The 19,740-nt window shown below is 37.5% G+C and overlaps 1 protein-coding gene across 4 annotated transcripts in view; it reads right to left on the minus strand.

Moving 5' to 3' along the window:
* ANKRD28 (ankyrin repeat domain 28) overlaps positions 1-19,740 on the minus strand; it is a 186,682-nt gene that overhangs the window by 134,259 nt on the left and 32,683 nt on the right. The window contains exon 2 of one of the 4 annotated variants that reach the window (XM_060011494.1): positions 8,408-8,455. The exons of the other annotated variants lie outside the window; for them this stretch is intronic. Within the exon in view, the coding sequence (XP_059867477.1) occupies positions 8,408-8,455 (48 nt within the window). The remainder of the gene's footprint in view (positions 1-8,407; positions 8,456-19,740) is intronic. 4 annotated transcript variants of the gene reach the window in all.

The raw sequence follows: 19,740 nt of genomic DNA on the forward strand, positions 1-19,740 counted from the left end.
CAGGTCCCAGTTTTCCCCTGGGGAGGGTAAGAGCTGGACCATGTGGCTGATGTTCCAACTTTTCTGGGGGCTGACCAAGGACATGGCTTCTGTCTCTTAGAGCACTGACGGGACCTGACATACTCCAGCTGCTTGGGGGCCACTGAGAACAAAGACAGTAGTTTGGATTAGCATGCAAGGACTCACCATTACCTCCTACCACCCTCCATGCCGGCTCAGCACAGAATAAGTGAGGGAAAACCCAGATCCCAGCTTCTCCCTGGAGAGGGAAATAACTGGACTGTGTGCCCAATGTCCCAACTTTTCCAGGTGCCATCAGAGGGACTGGCTTCTGTCTCAACTGTCTCAGAGTGCTGACAAGATCCTGCACACTGTAGTTGCCTGGGGGTTGCTAAGAATAAAGATGGCAGTTTGGGACTAGTATAAAGGTTTGAGACAGCCCCAGAATCTCTGGCCAGGCTGAGTGGTTGGGATCTTCCCCTGTATGAAACCAGTCCATGAAGACTGGGTGAGGTGTCTGTTTTTTCTATAAGTAGAGATACCAACACAAGGAGTCAAAGAAAATGAAGAAATTGGGAAACATGATCCAAACAAAAGAACAAGATAAAGCTCCAGTAAGTGACCCAAATGAAAGGGAGGTACATGAATTACCTGACAAGGAATCCAAAATAATGGTAATAAAAATGCTCACTGAGATCAAGAGAACAATATGTGGACAAAGTAAAAATTTCAACAAATAGAAAAATTTAAAAAGAACCCAACGGAAATCTTGAAAGTGAAGAATACAATAAGTGAACTGAAAAATGCAAAAGAGGGATTCAACATCAGAGTAGGTTACATAGAAGAAAGAATCAGTGAACTCAAAAACAGATTATTTGAAATTATCCAGTGGAACAAAAAGAAAAATGAATGAAAAGTATGAAGAAAGCTTACGGAACTGATGGGACACCATCAAACAGACCAAAATACACACTATGGGAGTCCCAGGAAAAGACAGAGAAAAGGGCCAGAAAGCTTACTCAAAGAAATAGCCAAAAACTCCCCAATCTAGGGAAGGAAATAAGACATCCAGATCCAGGAAGCCCAACAGGGTCCCCAAAAAATGAGCTCAAAGAAATCCACACCAAGACACATTAAAATCAAACTGTCAACAGAGCAGCAAGAGAAAAGTGACTTGTCATATACAAGGGAATCCCCATAAGAGCATGGGACAGCTCAGCAGAAACTTTGCAGGCCTGAAGCGAGTGGGATGGTATATTCAAAGTGGTGAAAGACAAAAACTGCCAACCAAGAATAATACAGGTGGCAAAACTGTCCTTCAAAAATGAAGGAGAGATAAGGCCTTTCCCAGATAAACAAAAGCTGAAGGAATTCATCAGCACTAGACCTGCTTCACAAGAAATGCTACAGGCTTTTCTTCAAGTTGGAATGAATGGATGCTAAAAAGCAACATGAACACAGATGAAAGTACAAAATGTGCTGGTAAAGGTAAATATATAAACAAATACAGAATACTGTCATACTGTAATGGCAGTATGTAAATAAGTTTTAATTCTAGTACAGAAGACAAAATTATTAAAAACAACTAACTATAAAATGTTAATGATTCACAATATAAAAAGATATAAATTGTGACATCAATAACAAAGCGTAGGTGCAAAGAAGTGTACAGTTTTTGTACGAGATTAAAGTTATCGGCTTAAAATAGACTGTTATAAACCTAACCCGGGGCCCCCAACCCCTGGGCTGCAGCCCGGTATCGGTCCGCGGCCCGGTATTGGTCTATGGCCTGTTAGGAACCAGGCAGCACAGCAGGAGGTGAGTGGTGGGCGAGCAAATGAAGCTCATCTGCCGCTCCCCCTGGCTCGCATTACCACCTGAACCATCCTGCCCACCCCGGATCCATGGAAAAACTGTCTTCCACGAAACCAGTCCCTGGTGCCAAAAAGGTTGGGGACCGCTGACCTAACAGACATATACAGAACATTCCACCCAACAGCAGCATAAAATACTTTCTTCTCAAACAAACACAGAACATTCTCCAGGACAGATGACATCTTAGTCCACAAAGTGAAATTTAACATATTTAAGAAGAAACTAATAATCCACAGCAGAAGGGAATGCTGGAAAATGTGGGGGGAAAATTTTTTTTTTTACTTTATTTGTTTGCATTTGTTTGTTTATTTATGGCTGCATTGGGTCTTCATTGCTGAGTGTGGGCTTTCTCTAGTTGTGGCGAATGGGGCCTACTCTTCATTGCAGTGTGTGGGCTTCTCATTGTAGTGGCTTCTCTCGTTGCGGAGCACAGGCTCTAGGGGCGCGGGCTTCAGTAGTTGTGGCACACAGGCTCTAGAGCAAAGGCTCAGTAGTTGCAGTGCACGGGCTTAGTTGCTCTGCGGCATGTGGGATCTTCCCGGACCAGGGATCAAACCCCTGTCCCCTGCACTGGCAGGTGAATTCTTAACCACTGCACCACCAGGGAAGTCGTGAAAATGCGGAAGTTAAACACATTCCTGAACAACCAGTGGGTCAAAGAAGGTATCGAAAGGGAAATCAGAAAATATCTTGAGACAAAAACGAAAACAAAACATACCAGAATTCATGAGATGTAGCAAAAGCACAAAGAAGGAAGTTTCTAGCAATGAACCTACATTAAAAAGGAAAGATCTCAAAACAACCTAAATTTGCATCTAAAGAACTAGAAAAAGAACAGAGAAAAGTCAAAGGTAGCAAAAGGAAGGAAGTAATGTAGGATTAGAGCAGAAATAAAATCTCTATTTTAAAAACAATAGAAATAAAATCAACAAAACTAAGACTCGGTTTTTTGAAAAGATAAAACTGACATATCTTCAGCAAGACTAAGAAAAAAAGAGAACTCCAATAAGTAAAATCAGAAATGGAAGAGGAAATATTACAACTGATGCCACAGGAGAAAAAAAGAATATAAGACTACTATAAACAATTATATGCCAACAAACTGGGCAACTTAGAATAAATGGATGAATACTAAGAAACACACTACCAACCAAAGAAACACACTACCAACCAAGACTGAATCATGAATAGGAAATCTGAGGAGACCTATAACTAGTGAAGAGACTGAATCAGTAATCAAAACCTCCCAACAAAAAAACCCAGGACCAGAGGGCTCTACTCATGAATTCTACCAAACATTTAAAGAATTAATGCCAGTCCTTCTCAAACTCTTCCCAAAAAAATCAGAGGAAGAATAATTTCCAAACTCACTTTATGAGCCAAAATTACTCTGATACCAAAGCCAGATAAAGACACTACAAGAAAAGAAAATTACGTGTCAATATTCCTGATGAACACAGATGCAAAAGTCCTCAAGAAAATATTAGCAAACCAAATTCAACACCACATTAATAGAATCATGCACCATAACCAAGTGGGACTTAACTCTGGCATGCAATCATGGTTCATCACACAAAATTCAAATTCAATTAATGTGATGCACAACATTAACTCAATGAAGGATTTTTAAAAAACCACAATCATGTTGAAAAAACATTTGACAAAATTCAACACCCTTTCATGATAAAAACTTGCAACCAACTAGGAATAGAAGGAAATTACCTTAACATAATACAGGCCATATATGAAAAGCCCACAAACTCAATGGTGAAAAGATTCAATGCTTTTCCTCTAAGATCAGGAATATGGCAAGAACACTCACTCTTACTACTTCTAGTTAACACAGTACTGGAATTCCTAGCCAGATCAGTTAGGCAAGAAAAAGAAATAAATAGCATCCAAATCAGAAAGGAAGAAGTAAAACTATTCCTGTTTGCAGATCTTATGTTGCATGATCTTATGCAGAAAACCCTTAAGACTCCACAAAAAAACTGTTAGAACTAACTAATGAATTCAGTAAAAGTGCAGGATACAAACTGAACAAAAGTCAGTGGCATTTCTGTACATGAAGAATTAACCATCTGAAAAGGAAACTTCATAAACAATAAAATACTTAGAAATAAACTAAGGAGGTAAAAGACCTGCAAACTGAAAATCACAAAACAGAGATAAAAGAAATTAAAAATGACATAATAGGGGACTTCCCTGGTGGCGCAGTGGTTAAGAATCTGCCTGCCAACCCAGGGGACACAGATTCAAGCCCTGGTCCGGGAAGATCCCACATGCTGCAGAGCAACAAAGCCCACGCACCACAACTACTGAGCTCACATGCCTAGAGCCCGAGCTCCGCAACAAGAGAAGCCACTGCAGTGAGAAGCCCACACACCGCAACTCAGAGTAGCCCCCACTCGTCACAACTAGAGAAAGCCTGTGCAGCAATGAAGATCCAACGCAGCCAAATAAATAAATAATCTTAAAAAAAAAAGACATAATAAATGAAAATATATCCTACGTTCATGGTTTGGAAGACAATATTGTAAAAAAAGAGAAAAAAAAGATAGGACATAACTGAAAAAGAATAGTGATGAAGGGACTTCCCTGGTGGCACAGTGGTTAAGAATCCACCTGCCAATGTAGGGGACAGGGGTTCAATTCCTGGTCCGGGAAGATCCCACATGCCACAGAGCAACTAAGGCGTGCGCCACAACTACTGAGCCTGCACTCTAGAGCCCATAGGCATAACTACTGAGCCCATGTGCCACAACTACTGAGCCCACGTGCCACAACTACTGAGCCCACATGCCTAGAGCCTGTGCTCTGCAACAAGAGAAGCCACCTCAATGAGAAGCCCATACACCACAACAAAGAGTAGCCACCACTCACCGAAAGCCTGCACGCAGCAACAAAGACTCAACGCAGCCAAAAAAAAAAAAACAAAAAGAACTTAATAAAAAAAAAGGAATAGTAATGAAAGAAGATCGTACAGACGCAGAAAAAGAAGGGAAGATCTAGAATGGAAGTAGAAAAATTATCTGAGTCATGAAGAAGGCATCTTTATCTTCTCAAACAGGAGGAAAGGATCAATGTAGGTAAGTTAGTAAGTGGCAGAGAAAAGATAATGTTGAAAAGGAGTAGCAGTAAGTGTTTAGCAGTTGAAATGGGTCATGGGTTCTAAGCTGGATAATGACAAAAATACAGAAATAAAAGTAGTTTCAGTACACGAGACACGCTGTGGGGTGTGTTCACTGGGGTACATGGTTAGAGCTAAGGGTAGAGGATCACTGATGTTGAACTGTGAAGTAGAATGTTCAAAATGTCATCTACGAAGAAATGAAATCACCTAGATGATGGGAAAACAGCTACAGCCCAGAGGTGCTGGAGAGTGAGATTTAACAGCAATGTTCTAAAAATAGAAGAATTACCTACCAGATGGCATGCACCTCAAAATAAGGAAGGTTTTTATAGGTAGGTAGACTAGTAACATTTTCCCAAGATAAACTGGCTGTGAGTAAAGGAACAGCTACACTTAAAGAAGACCTCTGGAGAAGGACGTACTTATGAAAACACTGAGTTTCAGCGAAGACAGGACATGGAATGTCCATGGGTTTTCTGGGAAGAGTGTAGATTCATGAGTTATACATAAGAACTTAAGGTCTAAATCAATATTTAGATGACTATTTTCAGACTTCAGTCTTGAGAAAAATAACTACTTCCTTTGAAAAGTATGCAAGCAAAATATTTTAACAAGCCAAATATAACAATACAGGTAGTTTTCTAGAACATACCCAATATGCCAAAACTAAGGAAGAAAGGAGAAGTATGTAGTACTGTATTTAAGCAGTATTTTTTAAAGTTAGATTATTTTCTGCATAATTTTGATTACCTCAGCAAGTAGTTTAAAGTTAAGCAAAAGTTTCATCATTCAGACTGGATTGAAGGCCAGACTGAATTAAAGTTTTTTAAATCGTGTTATTTGGGAAAATACCCTATTTGATCTCTTATAATTTTTGTCTGGAATTTATGTTAACTAGCAGCATGTCTGGCATATGACTTATGTTTACCAGACCCATGATAAAAACATTTTCTGAAATATAATTAACATTGTTTACATAATTAATAATCTTTCAGCAACTGTTTTGAAGACAACTTAGGCCCAATATTTCAAAGTTTTAGAGTATAAAATTTTTATTTTAAATAGGCTGAATTTCTGCCTTTCTTTAAAAAAGATTGAAGAAAGGGTAGCTGCAATTCATTCTGGTTTCTACAATGTGGTGACACTGGGGTAAATGTAGCATTAAGTTACTGTACTTTACAAGCTGAAGGGAGAAAATTTTCAATTTAAAAATAAATTGCTATGGTTACCCAATGTTTACCTTTATGAGCAATAACTATGTGAGCCATCCAGGGATTTCCCACAAATGCAGTAGGATCAGTAGCTGAAGTGCACACTAGTTGTTTCACACACAAATTGGGGCTGCATAAGCCACTTCCATTTCAAAGTAGCTATCGTTGGGAAATACTAAGGAAGATGATTCACATCTTTCTAAACCACAGAAGGGTGGGTGGAGACTAAAACACTAAAAGCAACTATTTTAAAATCCAAGTGATGACTCAGATAGTTTTCAACATTTTTCATATTCTTTAGTTTCCTTTATTAAAGAGTGCTATCTAAAATTTTACAAAGCAGCTTCTATTGTTGAAAGAAGGAAAGGGTGTTTCTAACGTGTTTCAGTCATGGAATCTTTTTGCATAAATAGATGTTCATGCTCTTGATAAATTTGTAAAACGTCATGCTTATAACTTAATATTACCTCAGTACTTCAGAATAAAACAGTGCCGATTCCTTTAGATGTAGTCAATTTTTAACCTCCTGAGTGGGAAGAAGAGGGTCCCTGTCAGAATTGATGATAAGCTCATTCTTGAAAAACTGGTAGTTAAACCTGCTATCAGTTACTGTATTACAGAACTTTTTTTGTCTACTTTGTTCACAATTTAACACTCAGTAATGCAAGAATACCTATAAAACTTTGACCCCAATATAGTTCTAACGTGATCATAAAATTGAGACCCATTACATCTTAATGGGCCTTCCACAAAGTATCTAATTTTCTGCACAACAGATTATCAAACACGTTTGTTAATATCAGGGCTATCCTTAACTAAAATAAAATAGCATGTTACACCAAACTAGTTTAAACAATAGAGTCTTATCATCATAAACAAAAAGAAGTGAAATAAAGGGGCTCCAAGGTGACTGATCTGATTACTCAACACTATCACCTAAGACACCTGGGCTCCTTCCAGCTTTTCTGTCAGACTCAGCATGGACCTTAGGATAATTACCTTCACAGTCACAAAATAATACCTGCCATACTTCAAGGCATCATATCAGACACACACTGCTGTCCAGCAGAAGGGGGAGTTTTCTTCTGTGTCTCCTTTTTTAGGTACAAAGAAGACTTCCCCAGAAGCTGTTGGGTTGGCCAAAAAGTTCGTTCGGGTTTTCCTGTAAGATGTTATAGAAAAACACGAACTAACTTTTTGGTGAACCCAATACCTAAACTGACTTTCCCTGATATGTGACCAGACTTTGCTCACTACTAAGCAGAGCAGGATTACCATGATTAGTTTACACTATCAGGGACTTCTCCAAGTCATGTGAGATAGAGGTGGGCAACCAAACAAAACTGGGGGCTTGCAAGGAAGGAAGTGGGTAATGGCCAGTGGGTAGGCAACTAACAGTATACTATTTACTATATAGAAAAATTAAATCTTGGCATTATATTTCAATAGTTTAGTTTTCCCCCCATTATGAGACACTCTGAGAACTTTGGAGATTTATTTTTAAAAGGGAAAAAAAATCAGTCACCAATAATTTATCTTAAGACAGATGAAAGGCGATCATTTTATGAATACTACTGACAAAAGAGAATAATATACTTTAGAATATAAAATTGTAAAATTACACTTTAATTCTGACCAATTAAAATTAAAGTTTTATGTCAAAAATGTTTCCTGTTAATCTCACTTTTCTCGTCTAGGAAAAGTAAGGTTAACACTACTAGACATAGGTCAAACTGCACCTAGAGTAATGAGACCAGAACACATTCAAAGAAGACAGCCAGGAATGATCGTGGCTCAGTGAAGCTGAGGGGTTTGGAGACAGGGAGAATATGCCAGCTTTAAAATATCTGAAGTGCTGTCGTTGCAAAGAGATACCAAACTGCATAGGTCTGGAAATAAGAACTAGGATCAATGAATAGTAACAAGCAGGAAGATAAAATCTGGTTCAATATAAGATAGTACTCTTTTACCTAGCATTTTATCTGAAGATGGAACAGGTTGGCTGCTCATATGGGGCAGGGACGAATATCCCAGGTCACCTGAATACCTAGATTCTAGGCGCTTAATGTGTACTTAACTTGTAACAACAAGCCTGCAAAATACACTCCATTTCACAGATAAATTCTGAGCTAGACAAGTTAAAACTGGAAATCACACAGCTAAGAAGTGGGGAAAACTGGATTCTTACCCTGGCCCATCTGTCTCCAAAGCCTGGCTCTTCCCACACATCACACACCTAAAAGAAGTTAAATCAGTTGTTAAGGAAGCAAATGGGATTTCTGAGTTGGTGAGAACTGTCATCTGACTCGAAGTCCCTTTCAAAACTAAGATGCCAGAAATGAAAAGTAATACTCCCTTTCACTTATACCAGCACTTCACAATTGTTCTCACATTAGTTCCTCACAGCAGTGAAGTAAGGTAAGTAAGCTAGGGAAGCATTCATTCTGTTGGCATTCTACCTCAGAGAATAAGAGGACAGCAAAGATAGATTCCTTCAACTTTCTTCTGGTTTACCCCCAAAATATCTATTTTCCATTTTTTCCCTCTGATCTTTCATTCATTCAGTACTCATTTACTAAACACTTCTTACATGCCAGATACCAAACCTCAATGACTCTGCAGTCTGATGGGAAGAACCTGTAGGCACAGAGGGCAAAAAAGTACATTTAAAAAAAAAATTGCGGGGCTTCCCTGGTGGCGCAGTGGTTGAGAGGCCGCCTGCCGATGCAGGGGACACGGGTTCGTGCCCCGGTCCGGGAGGATCCCACATGCCGCGGAGCAGCTGGGCCCGTGAGCCATGGCCGCTGAGCCGGCGCGTCTGGAGCCTGTGCTCCGCAACGGGAGAGGCCGCAACAGTGGGAGGCCCGCGTACCGCAAAAAAAAAAAAAAATTGCCATCTCCTTAACAGATCTTACTCTATCAATTTCAACTCCTTTCTTGTATCACTTTGATTTATTCCTCACTGCTATCCCTGTTCCTTTCTCTTAGCCTACAGAAAACTTTGCCCCCCTATACTACTCCATTTTTTACTCGTTTCTCCCTACTGCAGCCAGACTCCATTCTCAACCACCACTCAACTGATACCGCTCTAAGGTCACCAATGAGAACCAACTGCAAAATCTTCATTTTTCTCAACTAGTCTACAATACTGGACACCAGTGATCTTTATTAAACTCTCTTCTTGCTACTTCCATAAAGTTTTCATCTATTTTTTATTGTAGTCCCTTTCATTTGGCTTTTCTTCCACCCCCTATACCTAAATATTGGCTTTCCTTTCAGTCCACTTTTCTTCCTCCTGGTCTACAATCTCTTCCTGGACAATCTCATCTATTTCTATAATATGAGTCATCACTTATGTAATATTTCCAAGACTTTACTTCCAGTCCTAACCTCCAGACACAACTTCCAAATGCTCAATGGGCCCTTTTACCTGCATGCTCTGTATTATCTCAGATTCGGCATATCAAAATTCAACATACCATCTCTAGTCCACTCCCCCAAATGGTTCTTTTATCTGGAAGACTTCCCTTACTTTATCTCCCAATTCTAGTTGCCAAGTTCGAAGCATTCTACCCAAAATCTTCCTAAACTCTCTTCACGCACAGGGGCCTAGTTCAGACCCACTTCAGTCCTCATCTGAATTATCAAAACCACCTCTTAGCTGGTCTCTCAACTCTTGTCTCTCCTTTTTCCAGTTCTATCCATCCTTGTAGCAGACATGGGTTCTTTCACAAGAATCGCTTGCTTTAGGGATTACATCTGGTCCAAAGATATACAAGAGACCGAGGACTGGCCAAAGCACCCCCTACTCCTAGTCACATGTTTAGGTCAGGGATGAACATACAATCAAATCCAGGCAGGATTTTCCTCAAGGTTTTAGTTTCCTGCTGAGGATATCAGGGAAAAATACTCTCTTTTTCTTTTGGGATTGTAAGGAAATTTAAGCTGAACTGCCTGGCTAATCAGTTTTCTTTTGCATTTAAGCCACTTTGAGTTGGGATTTCTGCGATTTGTAACCAAGAGTCCTGATTAACAATTTTCTATACCACAAGTCACTTCTCTAAATCACAGATAAGATGTTATTTGCCTGCTTTTATTTAGTCAACTAAATTTTACTAAAACATAACACGGAAGGCACCCACCACTACCCTGTCTTTAAGTTTCACAAATGCAAATATACTTGTTACAATTGTAATATACCATATCATTTCATGCAGCTGTGCCACTGTCTACACTGTTCCCTCTGCCTAGAATGCTCCCTTTCTACCTGCTTATCCACAAAATATATAGTAGGATTGCATAAAATAAGGCTGGAAAATTAGGCAGGGGCCAAACCATGAAGGGCCTTAAATGCCACACTGACATATACACATTTTAACTGCAGAATGGTGGGGAGACCACTAAAAAATTGTAAGTTATAGGGAGGGTGGGAGGGAGAGAGACGCAAGAGGGAAGAGATATGGGAACATACGTATATGTATAACTGATTCACTTTGTTATAAAGCAGAAACTAACACACCATTGTAAAGCAATTATACCCCAATAAAGATGTTAAAAAAAAATTGTAAGTCAAAAAGTGACGTAATCAGACTTGTAACTTAGAGGCCTCAATGTGGACGTAGTATGAAGGATGACCTAAAAATGAGGTGATACTAAAGACAGAGAAAACAATAGTAGGCTACTGAAATAGTCTAAACCAGAGGCTACAAAGGATGGTAAGAGGAATAAATTAGGACATTTCTGGGGAAATAAATTTTGCCAATTGCTGTCAAATAGCATTGATAAATCTTTGAAAGTTTTTAAACTATCATTTCTACTCGCAAGAAAGTAGACATAAGGAAGTAATGTGAAGCCTATGAAATTTACATATCAAGATTTTACTGAAGAAGCATTGATAAGAAAACATTAACAACCTAAGTGTTAAACAATAATTAAAATTTAGAATATATCATACAGTGAAACTGAATGATAGTTAGAAACCGAATTTTTTAAAGCATGAGACGATACCCATAAATGTTAAGTGGAACACACCACTGCACACAATATGATTCTAAATTATGTTAAATAATGATGATCAGAAGGATTTATTTTAAAAAAAGCAACAACAGTATCAAGAGATTAGTTAGATGAGTGGTAGGATTATGGATAATTTGTTCCTTCCTTCATATGTTCACATATTTGGTTTTTTCTGAGTAATTTCGTTTTTTCTGAGTAATAGTGTTACTTAGATTTGCTAAACTCAACCACTATTTAACGGTAAAGAAAAGTAAGTCCTAAAGGGGTTAAATGACAAAAATTCACATTAATAATTGTTGGGACCAAAACCTGAACACTGCCTGGGTGGAAGGCTTGCTGTTAAGAAGCAGACCCATGAAGGCAGAGCCATCACCCGCAGCTACGGAGAACCTGCAACAGCGGGGCACTGAGCACAGACCAAGGCTGTTGAGGCTTGAAGCTGGCCTCTAAATCCGCACCTCAAAGGCATCAAATCGCTAGTGAAGAGGAGACTATAAGAAGGCGTAATTTAAATCCTTTTTTTTTTTTTTTTTTTTTTTTTTGCGGTACGCGGGCCTCTCACTGTTGTGGCCTCTCCCGTTGCGGAGCACAGGCTCCAGACGCGCAGGCTCAGCAGCCATGGCTCACGGGCCGCTCCGCGGCATGTGGGATCTTCCCGGACCGGGGCATGAACCCGTGTCCTCGGCATCGGCATCGGCAGGCGGACTCTCAACCACTGCGCCACCAGGGTAGCCCTAAATGCTTATTTTTATAACTTTATTTTTATACAAAAACATCTTTCAAGGAACAGAAAAGGAAATAGTAATGACAGACTAGACAGAAGAAAGAAGGCCTCAGAGAAAGGTGTTTGGAGACACTGATGTTCTATTGTCTGTACCTACTTTGCTTTTTAAAATACATGAATGCTTTTAACGTGAGACTATTATTTCCTTGAAGTGAGATTTCCACAACCTTGTTACAATTCCAAATAAACTCTACAGACCCAAGCATTCAATTTAGTCAAGCAGGATAACGATCAAAAAGTCCTTTGATAACTAACAAAAGAGAATTTGAATATAATATTTGTGAAATAAAAGGCTTCAATGAAGAAGTTTGGGTGGCTACTGGATAGGAGAAAAAGACAAAATGATCAAGGACAATTTTTAAAGCCTGAGCTATCTGAATTTTTTCTAACATTACAAATTAAGAAACTGTGTTTTATTTAGATGCCATTTAAATTACAGTACCACTTAAAAAATCAAAACATCTAAGACGGTTCTAAGGTAGCAGACTGAAGATTATATTAAAAAATCTAGTCAGGTATAGCTCTTAACCATTTCATACACAAGGACTTACTATCTTTTTTTAAAAATTAAACTGAGTGTTAGATCACAAATGATTAAAACTATGTTTCACTAGTTTTAATTTACCTACCTATAAGAGCAATTATACTGCTATCTTAATTTCACTGGTTCTTTACGAAGAATTTAAAAATGATTTCCTATGTAAATTTCGAAAATTTGCAGAAACCAATGCAAAAGCACCATCCAGTGGTAAAAGATGAAAATTACAACTTATAAATTTGTGACTCTACATGGTCTCCAATACACATTACCAGGAAAGAAAAAATAAATGGGCTAAATGATGTTGATGGTGTCTGCTATTTGTTACCATTTTCCCAATCCAATCTTATTCTTACTATCTTAAGTTTGACATTTTTCCCTTTTCTGACTTGCCCACCCATTACCCAAATGCTTGACTAAATTCAAGACTCACCCAGAGCCTTTATTGAGCTAGAGGTTAGAAAACAGTTTCTAAAGAACAGAAATAAGGTGTGTGAGGGATGAATTTCCAATGGAATTCCACTCGGCAAGGGCCATTCCAGGTAACAACAAATGAGAGGCATCCTATGTTTCATTTTTATTTAAATGATAAGTTGGTAGATAATCCTGAAAAGCCAGGTAAAGATTTACAATTCGTTAATGCATTCAGAATTCCTAAAGAGAATATGAATATTTGACATCATCAAAATTATTCCAAGTTGAAGAATACAACCTAATAATGCTTTCCCAATAATCAGCTCCCCATCTACCGGAATACAGATGGATAAAAATTTTCAGCTTCCAGTAACACCTCTCTGATCACCCTCTTCTAAAAAAAAAAAAAAAAAAAAAAAAAGTTTAACCAGGAATAAATTACTAACAAAAAATCAAAAAGCTAATAAGGGTGATTTTTTTGTTTTGAAACAACGTTGCATTAAGTCTACTTAATATCAAATGGTATTACCATTTGATAATCATCATAAACTATTTATCACAAAGTGAGGCAGGCTGCCACTTGGTAATGGCAAAGAAGCCAATGACTGGGCTATAGTTTCTTCCTTTCTACACAATCTTTCAGTATGTATGAATTTCAAATAAGAAGCCTAACAAACCGTACCAATGATATCAAACTAGCTTATATTGTCTTCACTAGTGCCTTCAGTTTGACACCTGCAGATTTTTAAACTACTTTCACTAACAACACAGGCATCACTCTCATAGTGTGGCTCCCTGGGGATGACAGGCTGACATATCTACAGTGAACGGCTGACATGTCTACAGTGTACATAACAAACATGCAACACACAGGAAAACGAGCTAGGAGCAGGGAGACACCAGTCAGACAAGAGAAGGAAGAACACGTCCAGTACTACGTCAGTGTTTCAGCGTAAAATAAAACTAACTGCAGTGCCATCATCAGCTATTTAATATTCTCTTCTCCAAGCTCCAACAGAGAGAGAGCTTATTAGATTCTTAAGCCCCCTCCACTGAAAATCTATTTGAATTATTAAGTAAGTTGCTATACTAAGTTTCGCAGGAATACAGGGCCCACCACACTTATAAACAGAATGTCTACAACACAGGATTTGCATTGACACTAAGTATTTATTCACATACACTTATATATAAAAGCGAAGTTTAAGTTACCAGGAGGCGTAAAGAGCAACAAACTAACAAATTACAAGAGCTGCCTCTATTACTGCAGAGAGACTTTGGGAAAACCACCTAGGCATAATAGGAATTCCCACACTATTTCCTCTGGTGGAAGCAGTAGTGGTATTGTTTCAATTCCAGTATCAGGCCTGTAGCAGAAAACAAATATCAAAAGCAAGAATATGCTGACCCTAGAAATGAAGGGCTGCAATATAAAAAAAAACTAGTACTTTGAATTACTAGATCATATTCAAAAATCTTCCTAATTCAGAACTTAGTTTTACCCTTCTATCAAGAAAGAAAATTATTTTTTGTGGTATGCAGGCCTCTCACTGTTGTGGCCTTTCCCATTGCGGAGCACAGGCTCCGGATGTGCAGGCTCGGCCCAGCCGCTCTGCGGCATGTGGGATCTTCCTGGACCGGGCCACGAACCCATGTCCCCTGCATCAGCAGGCGGACTCTAAACCACTGCGCCACCAGGGAAGCCCTAGAAAATTATTTTTAAAAAGAGAAAGAAAGTTATTAATCTGTGTAATGAGACAGAGTTTTTAAAAGGTTTTCTTTATATATGAACCATTTCTTGCTGGATTCTCTGAAGAGACTCAAAAAGTGCAGTTAGATTCTCAGAACTGCTAGCAACAAGACATTCTCATTAATTCAAAAAACAAAAACCTATCCAAATATATTTACTATAACATTTATCAAATAATTTCACGGGGATATCTTAATCTAAGAAACTGTCTATAAAGTATAAAATATTCAATCTACATAATTTCTGAATATTAAAAACATGTTCATTTTAGAAATATATAAATTTAAGAAATAATATCTCCCAAAGATAAACACTGTTAATTATTTTCTATATATGTACTAAAAATTTGTGATAATATACTGTTTAGTAACTTGCTTCTCTCCATTTTCTTCCACTTGACAATGTGGACCTTACTCGTGTTCTTGAATATTCCTCTGTAACACCTTCAATGACTATGTAACATAACATTCAAAAGTACTATCATCTGTATTATATTTAACCAATTTCCTAAGATTGAACATTGGAGTTACTCCTCTTTTTTTATTCATATATAATAATTTTTTCAGGCTCATATCACAACAGTTATTTTTAGTGAAATGGCTTGTCTTCAAATAAATAAAACTAGGCCTAAAATATTCTGGAGCCTTAATTCTCAGGTGCACTGACTTAGATCAAATGTCAGAATTAAGTTCTCTGTATAGAAGTATTCTGTCAACGATATTATTAGTCTGAAAGAATCATCAGTTTTATCACTGCTGTCACAGTGATTATTGCTATGTTCTAATATGCCTTTCCAGTATGTTAAAAGAAGACAGAAACCATCCTATCCACCTGGCAGAAGAAGGTTAACTACAGTTCTAAACATATTAAAAATTGTTATTTCTCCTCTTGTCAAAACTCTTAATGAAAAAAATTAACCTTGTCAAAAAAATATTCAAGGGGCATTACTTTTACTATGTCTTCTACCATATTAATGCAACAGACATAGTAGTAATATTAACTTGCCATTTGGTGGCAGCAAACACAAAAGGAAGTAATTTCCTGAGTACACCTATCGTATTATTACCAATTCAAAGGTAGTCTTTCCTGAATCTTGAATTTTTAAACAAGAGTTTCAAATGAAAGATGGTGTTTTACAGGTTTTAATAGTTATGTTTTAATCCTGTTAACAGTCAAGCTCAAAACAGTGTTACAAGAGAATTTGTGATTAATATTAATAGCCTTCTGTTACTATAGCATTTACCAATACAATTTAATAGCCTCAAAAACTATGGAAATCTTTTGATGCTTATCAAGCAATAAGTAACTGCAATAACTTTCATTTGTGCTAACTAATATTTATATATCTCACGTAAAAATTACATTTTTTTACTCTAAACCAAATCCAGCTAACCTAGCCTCAGAAGCCACAATACTTATTCAATAATCATTTGTTAATAACTTCATATGTGCTAAGTACAAGGAATACAGCAGTAAACAAGAGAAATTGTTTCTGGCTTCATGAAGCTTACACATCCTTTTCCCAGACTTGTAAAATGGTGTAGTAAAAGGCCAGCTTGACAGTCTAAATAGTATACAAATATACATAAAATACAAAAATATTGTTTTGCTCTACATACAATTTACAATAAAAAAACTACACAAAAAAATTAGAGTAAGGAAATGCAACAGAGTTTTACTTTTGTATTACGATTCCCTTAATGGCTTCCTCTTCTTTTGAAATATCAAGTTATTTCAAAAGGGAAAATGTTTGGTGCCCTTAGTTTACTACTCTTGTTTACTCAACCCACAAGATGCTAAGTGACTGAAATATTAAGCTGTATCAAACTGAAAAAAATGTACACAGAGTATCTTTTCACACAAAATAATCACACAGCAAAGTCTGTCAAACTTTGCAGTAACTTATTTGGAGAAATCACTGCCAAAATGTCTTCTAATCCAAGACACTGAGAGGCATGGGTCTAGAATCATGAGTGGATTCACAATAAGGCTATACGGTGCACATAAGAACAGGTGAACCATTGAGTTACACACCCCGTCCTCACAGCACAGCAGCTCCTCCAGGGCGAGGCCATATGCCACTCACATCAGTATACCCCTATGATTCTTCACACAACAGTCATGAACAATTTGCTATGCATGGATATTTATTTCTCATACTGATGACTGGATCTTGTTAGCAAAAGAGAAATTTCATTTTCTTTTTTCTGTTTTTTCCCATATAGATACAAGACTCTACAGGTTAAAAATTAACATCGGCAATTTCACATGGGCCAACCTAATACCAATTATTCACGACATAAGTTCCTTGAGGGTAGGAACCATTTCCTATCCCCCTCAAAATGTTTGTCTTCTAGTAAGGGAAAGAGATAAGTAAAAAGTAAACTGCAAAGCAGTACAATAAGTGCTTTGACAGAAGTTCAAACTTCTGTTTGTGTGTGTGTGTGTGTGTGTGTGTGTGAGAGAGAGAGAGAGAGAGAGAGAGAGAGAGAGGGATGTACGTACATATAATGCATTAGCAATCACAAGGTATACAAGTCAGTGAATGATACCAGGAAAAGTGGAAGCCACCTGGAAAATAAAATTAGAAAATAAAATTAACTAGGACTCAAAAAGATTAAGTGATCACTATTTTGAGCTGTATGTGTTTAAAGAAATATAAAAGTACTGGGAAACTACTGACTGATTTCTCTCTGAGGTGGGAAGCAAGTCAGGGATGCCTGCCCTCACCACTCCAATTTATCATATTGGAACTCCTAGCCACTGCGATAGCACTATAAGAAGAAATAAAGGGCATGCAATTTGGAAAGAAAGAAAACTACCTGTATTAGCAGATAACATGATTGTCTATGTAGAAAATCCCATGAACATGGGTAAAAAGTTTCCAGAGGGCTCCCCTGGTGGCGCAGTGGTTGGGAATCCGCCTGCTAATGCAGGGGTCACGGGTTCGATCCCTGGTCTGGGAAGATCCCACATGCCATGAAGCCTAAAAAAAGCCCGCACGCAGCAACGAAGACCCAATGCAAGCATAAATAAATAAATAAATTTAAAAAAAAAAGTTTCCAGAACTAATACGTTTAGCAAAGTCATAGAATACAATTGTATTTCTACATACTACCAATGAACTAAAAATAAAAAAAATTTTAAGCAGTACCATTTATAATAGCACCTCAAATTAGAAATACTAAGGTATAATTTAACAAAATATATGCAGAATCTGTATGCTAAAACTATAAAATATTGATAAAGGAAATCAAAGACCTAAATAAATGAAGAAAGATACCACATTCATGTACTTGGAAGACTCATTATTGTTAAGATGTCAATTTTTCCTCATTTAATCTATAGACTCAATGCAATCCCAATCAAAGTCCCAGTGGTATTTGTAGAAATTAATAAGCAGATTCAAAAATTTATATGGAAAGGCAATGGAACTACAAGATCCAAAACAAATTTTATGAAGAATGAAGTTGCAGGATTCACACTACTAGAAGGCTACAGTAATCAAGACAGTGTGACACTGGACAAAGGACAGACAGCTGATGGGCTGGAATGGAAGTGTCTGGAAATATATCCACACACGAGTCGTCAACTGACTTTTGACAAAGGTGCAAAAGGCAGTTCAACAGAGAAAAAATAATCTTTCCAACAAATAGTCTGGAACAATTAGATAATTCATTTGCCAAAACAACAACAGCAGCAAAACCTTAGACCTCTACCTGATACTACATACAATTAATTTACAATGGATCACAAGCCTAAATGTTCAACCTGAAACTATAAAATTTCTAAAAGAAAATATAGGAGGAAATATTTGTGACGACAGTGAAGGCAAAGATTTCTTAGAGATGATTTCAAAAGTACAACCCAGGGCTTCCCTGGTGCCGCAGTGGTCCCCGCCTGCTGATGAAGGGAACATGGGTTCGTGCCCCGGTCCGGGAAGATCCCACATGCCGAGCAGCGGCTAGGCCCGTGAGCCATGGCCGCTGAGCCTGCGCGTCTGGAGCCTGTGCTCCGCAACGGGAGAGGCCACAACAGTGAGAGGCCCGTGTACCGCAAAAAAAAAAAAAAAAAAAAAACTGATTCCTTAAAATTCATCAAAACAAAGAACTTCTGCTCTTTGAAAGACATCATTAAAAGAATGGAAACACAGGCCACAGACTGAAAGTGCCTGCAAATTAGATATATGACAAAGGAATTATATCCAAAATAAATGAAGAACTCCTATAACTCAGTAATAGGATAGTTCAATTTTTTAAATGGGCAAAAGATGTAAACAATTTGACACTTCACCAAAGAAGATATACAGACATGAAAAATATATAGACGTTAATCATTAGAAAAACACAAAATAAAATACAGTGAGATACTATTACACACCTACTAGAACGTCCTTTTTTTAAAAAAATTGACAATACCAAATGCATTATGCTAAGTGAAAGGCTGTATACTGAATGATTCTATTTCTTATGACATTCTGCAAAAACCAAAACCTTAAGGACAGAAAAAAGATAAGTAGTTGTTAGGAGCTAGGGACCTGGGGAAGGGATGAATACAAAGGGGTAGAAAGGAATTTTTAGGGGTGATGGAATTGTTCTCTATCTTGATTGCAGTGGTCATTACATGACTGTATGCATTTGTACAAACTCACAAAACTGTATACTAAAAAGCGTAAATTTTACTATATCTAAATTATACCTTAATAAAAATAGAAAAAAACTATAAAAATACTAGAAGAATCCACCTCACAATTTAAAAAAAAATCTAATAGGGAAGACACAAAAATTTAGAAGACATAATAAAAATTCATAAATTTAAACATCTAAAAACATTAAATTTCTGCATTAAAAAATGTAACCAAAAAGTGAAACAAATGACAAATATTGGTGGGGGGGGGGTAGAATCCACTATTTAAAAAGGCAAAGAATAGAAACAAACAATTCACAGGAAAGGAAACATAAATGTCTCAAACATATAAAGAGATGCTCAACCTCGTAAAAGAAAATCAAATTAAACTAC

Source organism: Delphinus delphis, chromosome 4, assembly GCF_949987515.2.
Source record: "Delphinus delphis chromosome 4, mDelDel1.2, whole genome shotgun sequence".
Classification (NCBI taxonomy): Eukaryota; Metazoa; Chordata; class Mammalia; order Artiodactyla; family Delphinidae; genus Delphinus; species Delphinus delphis.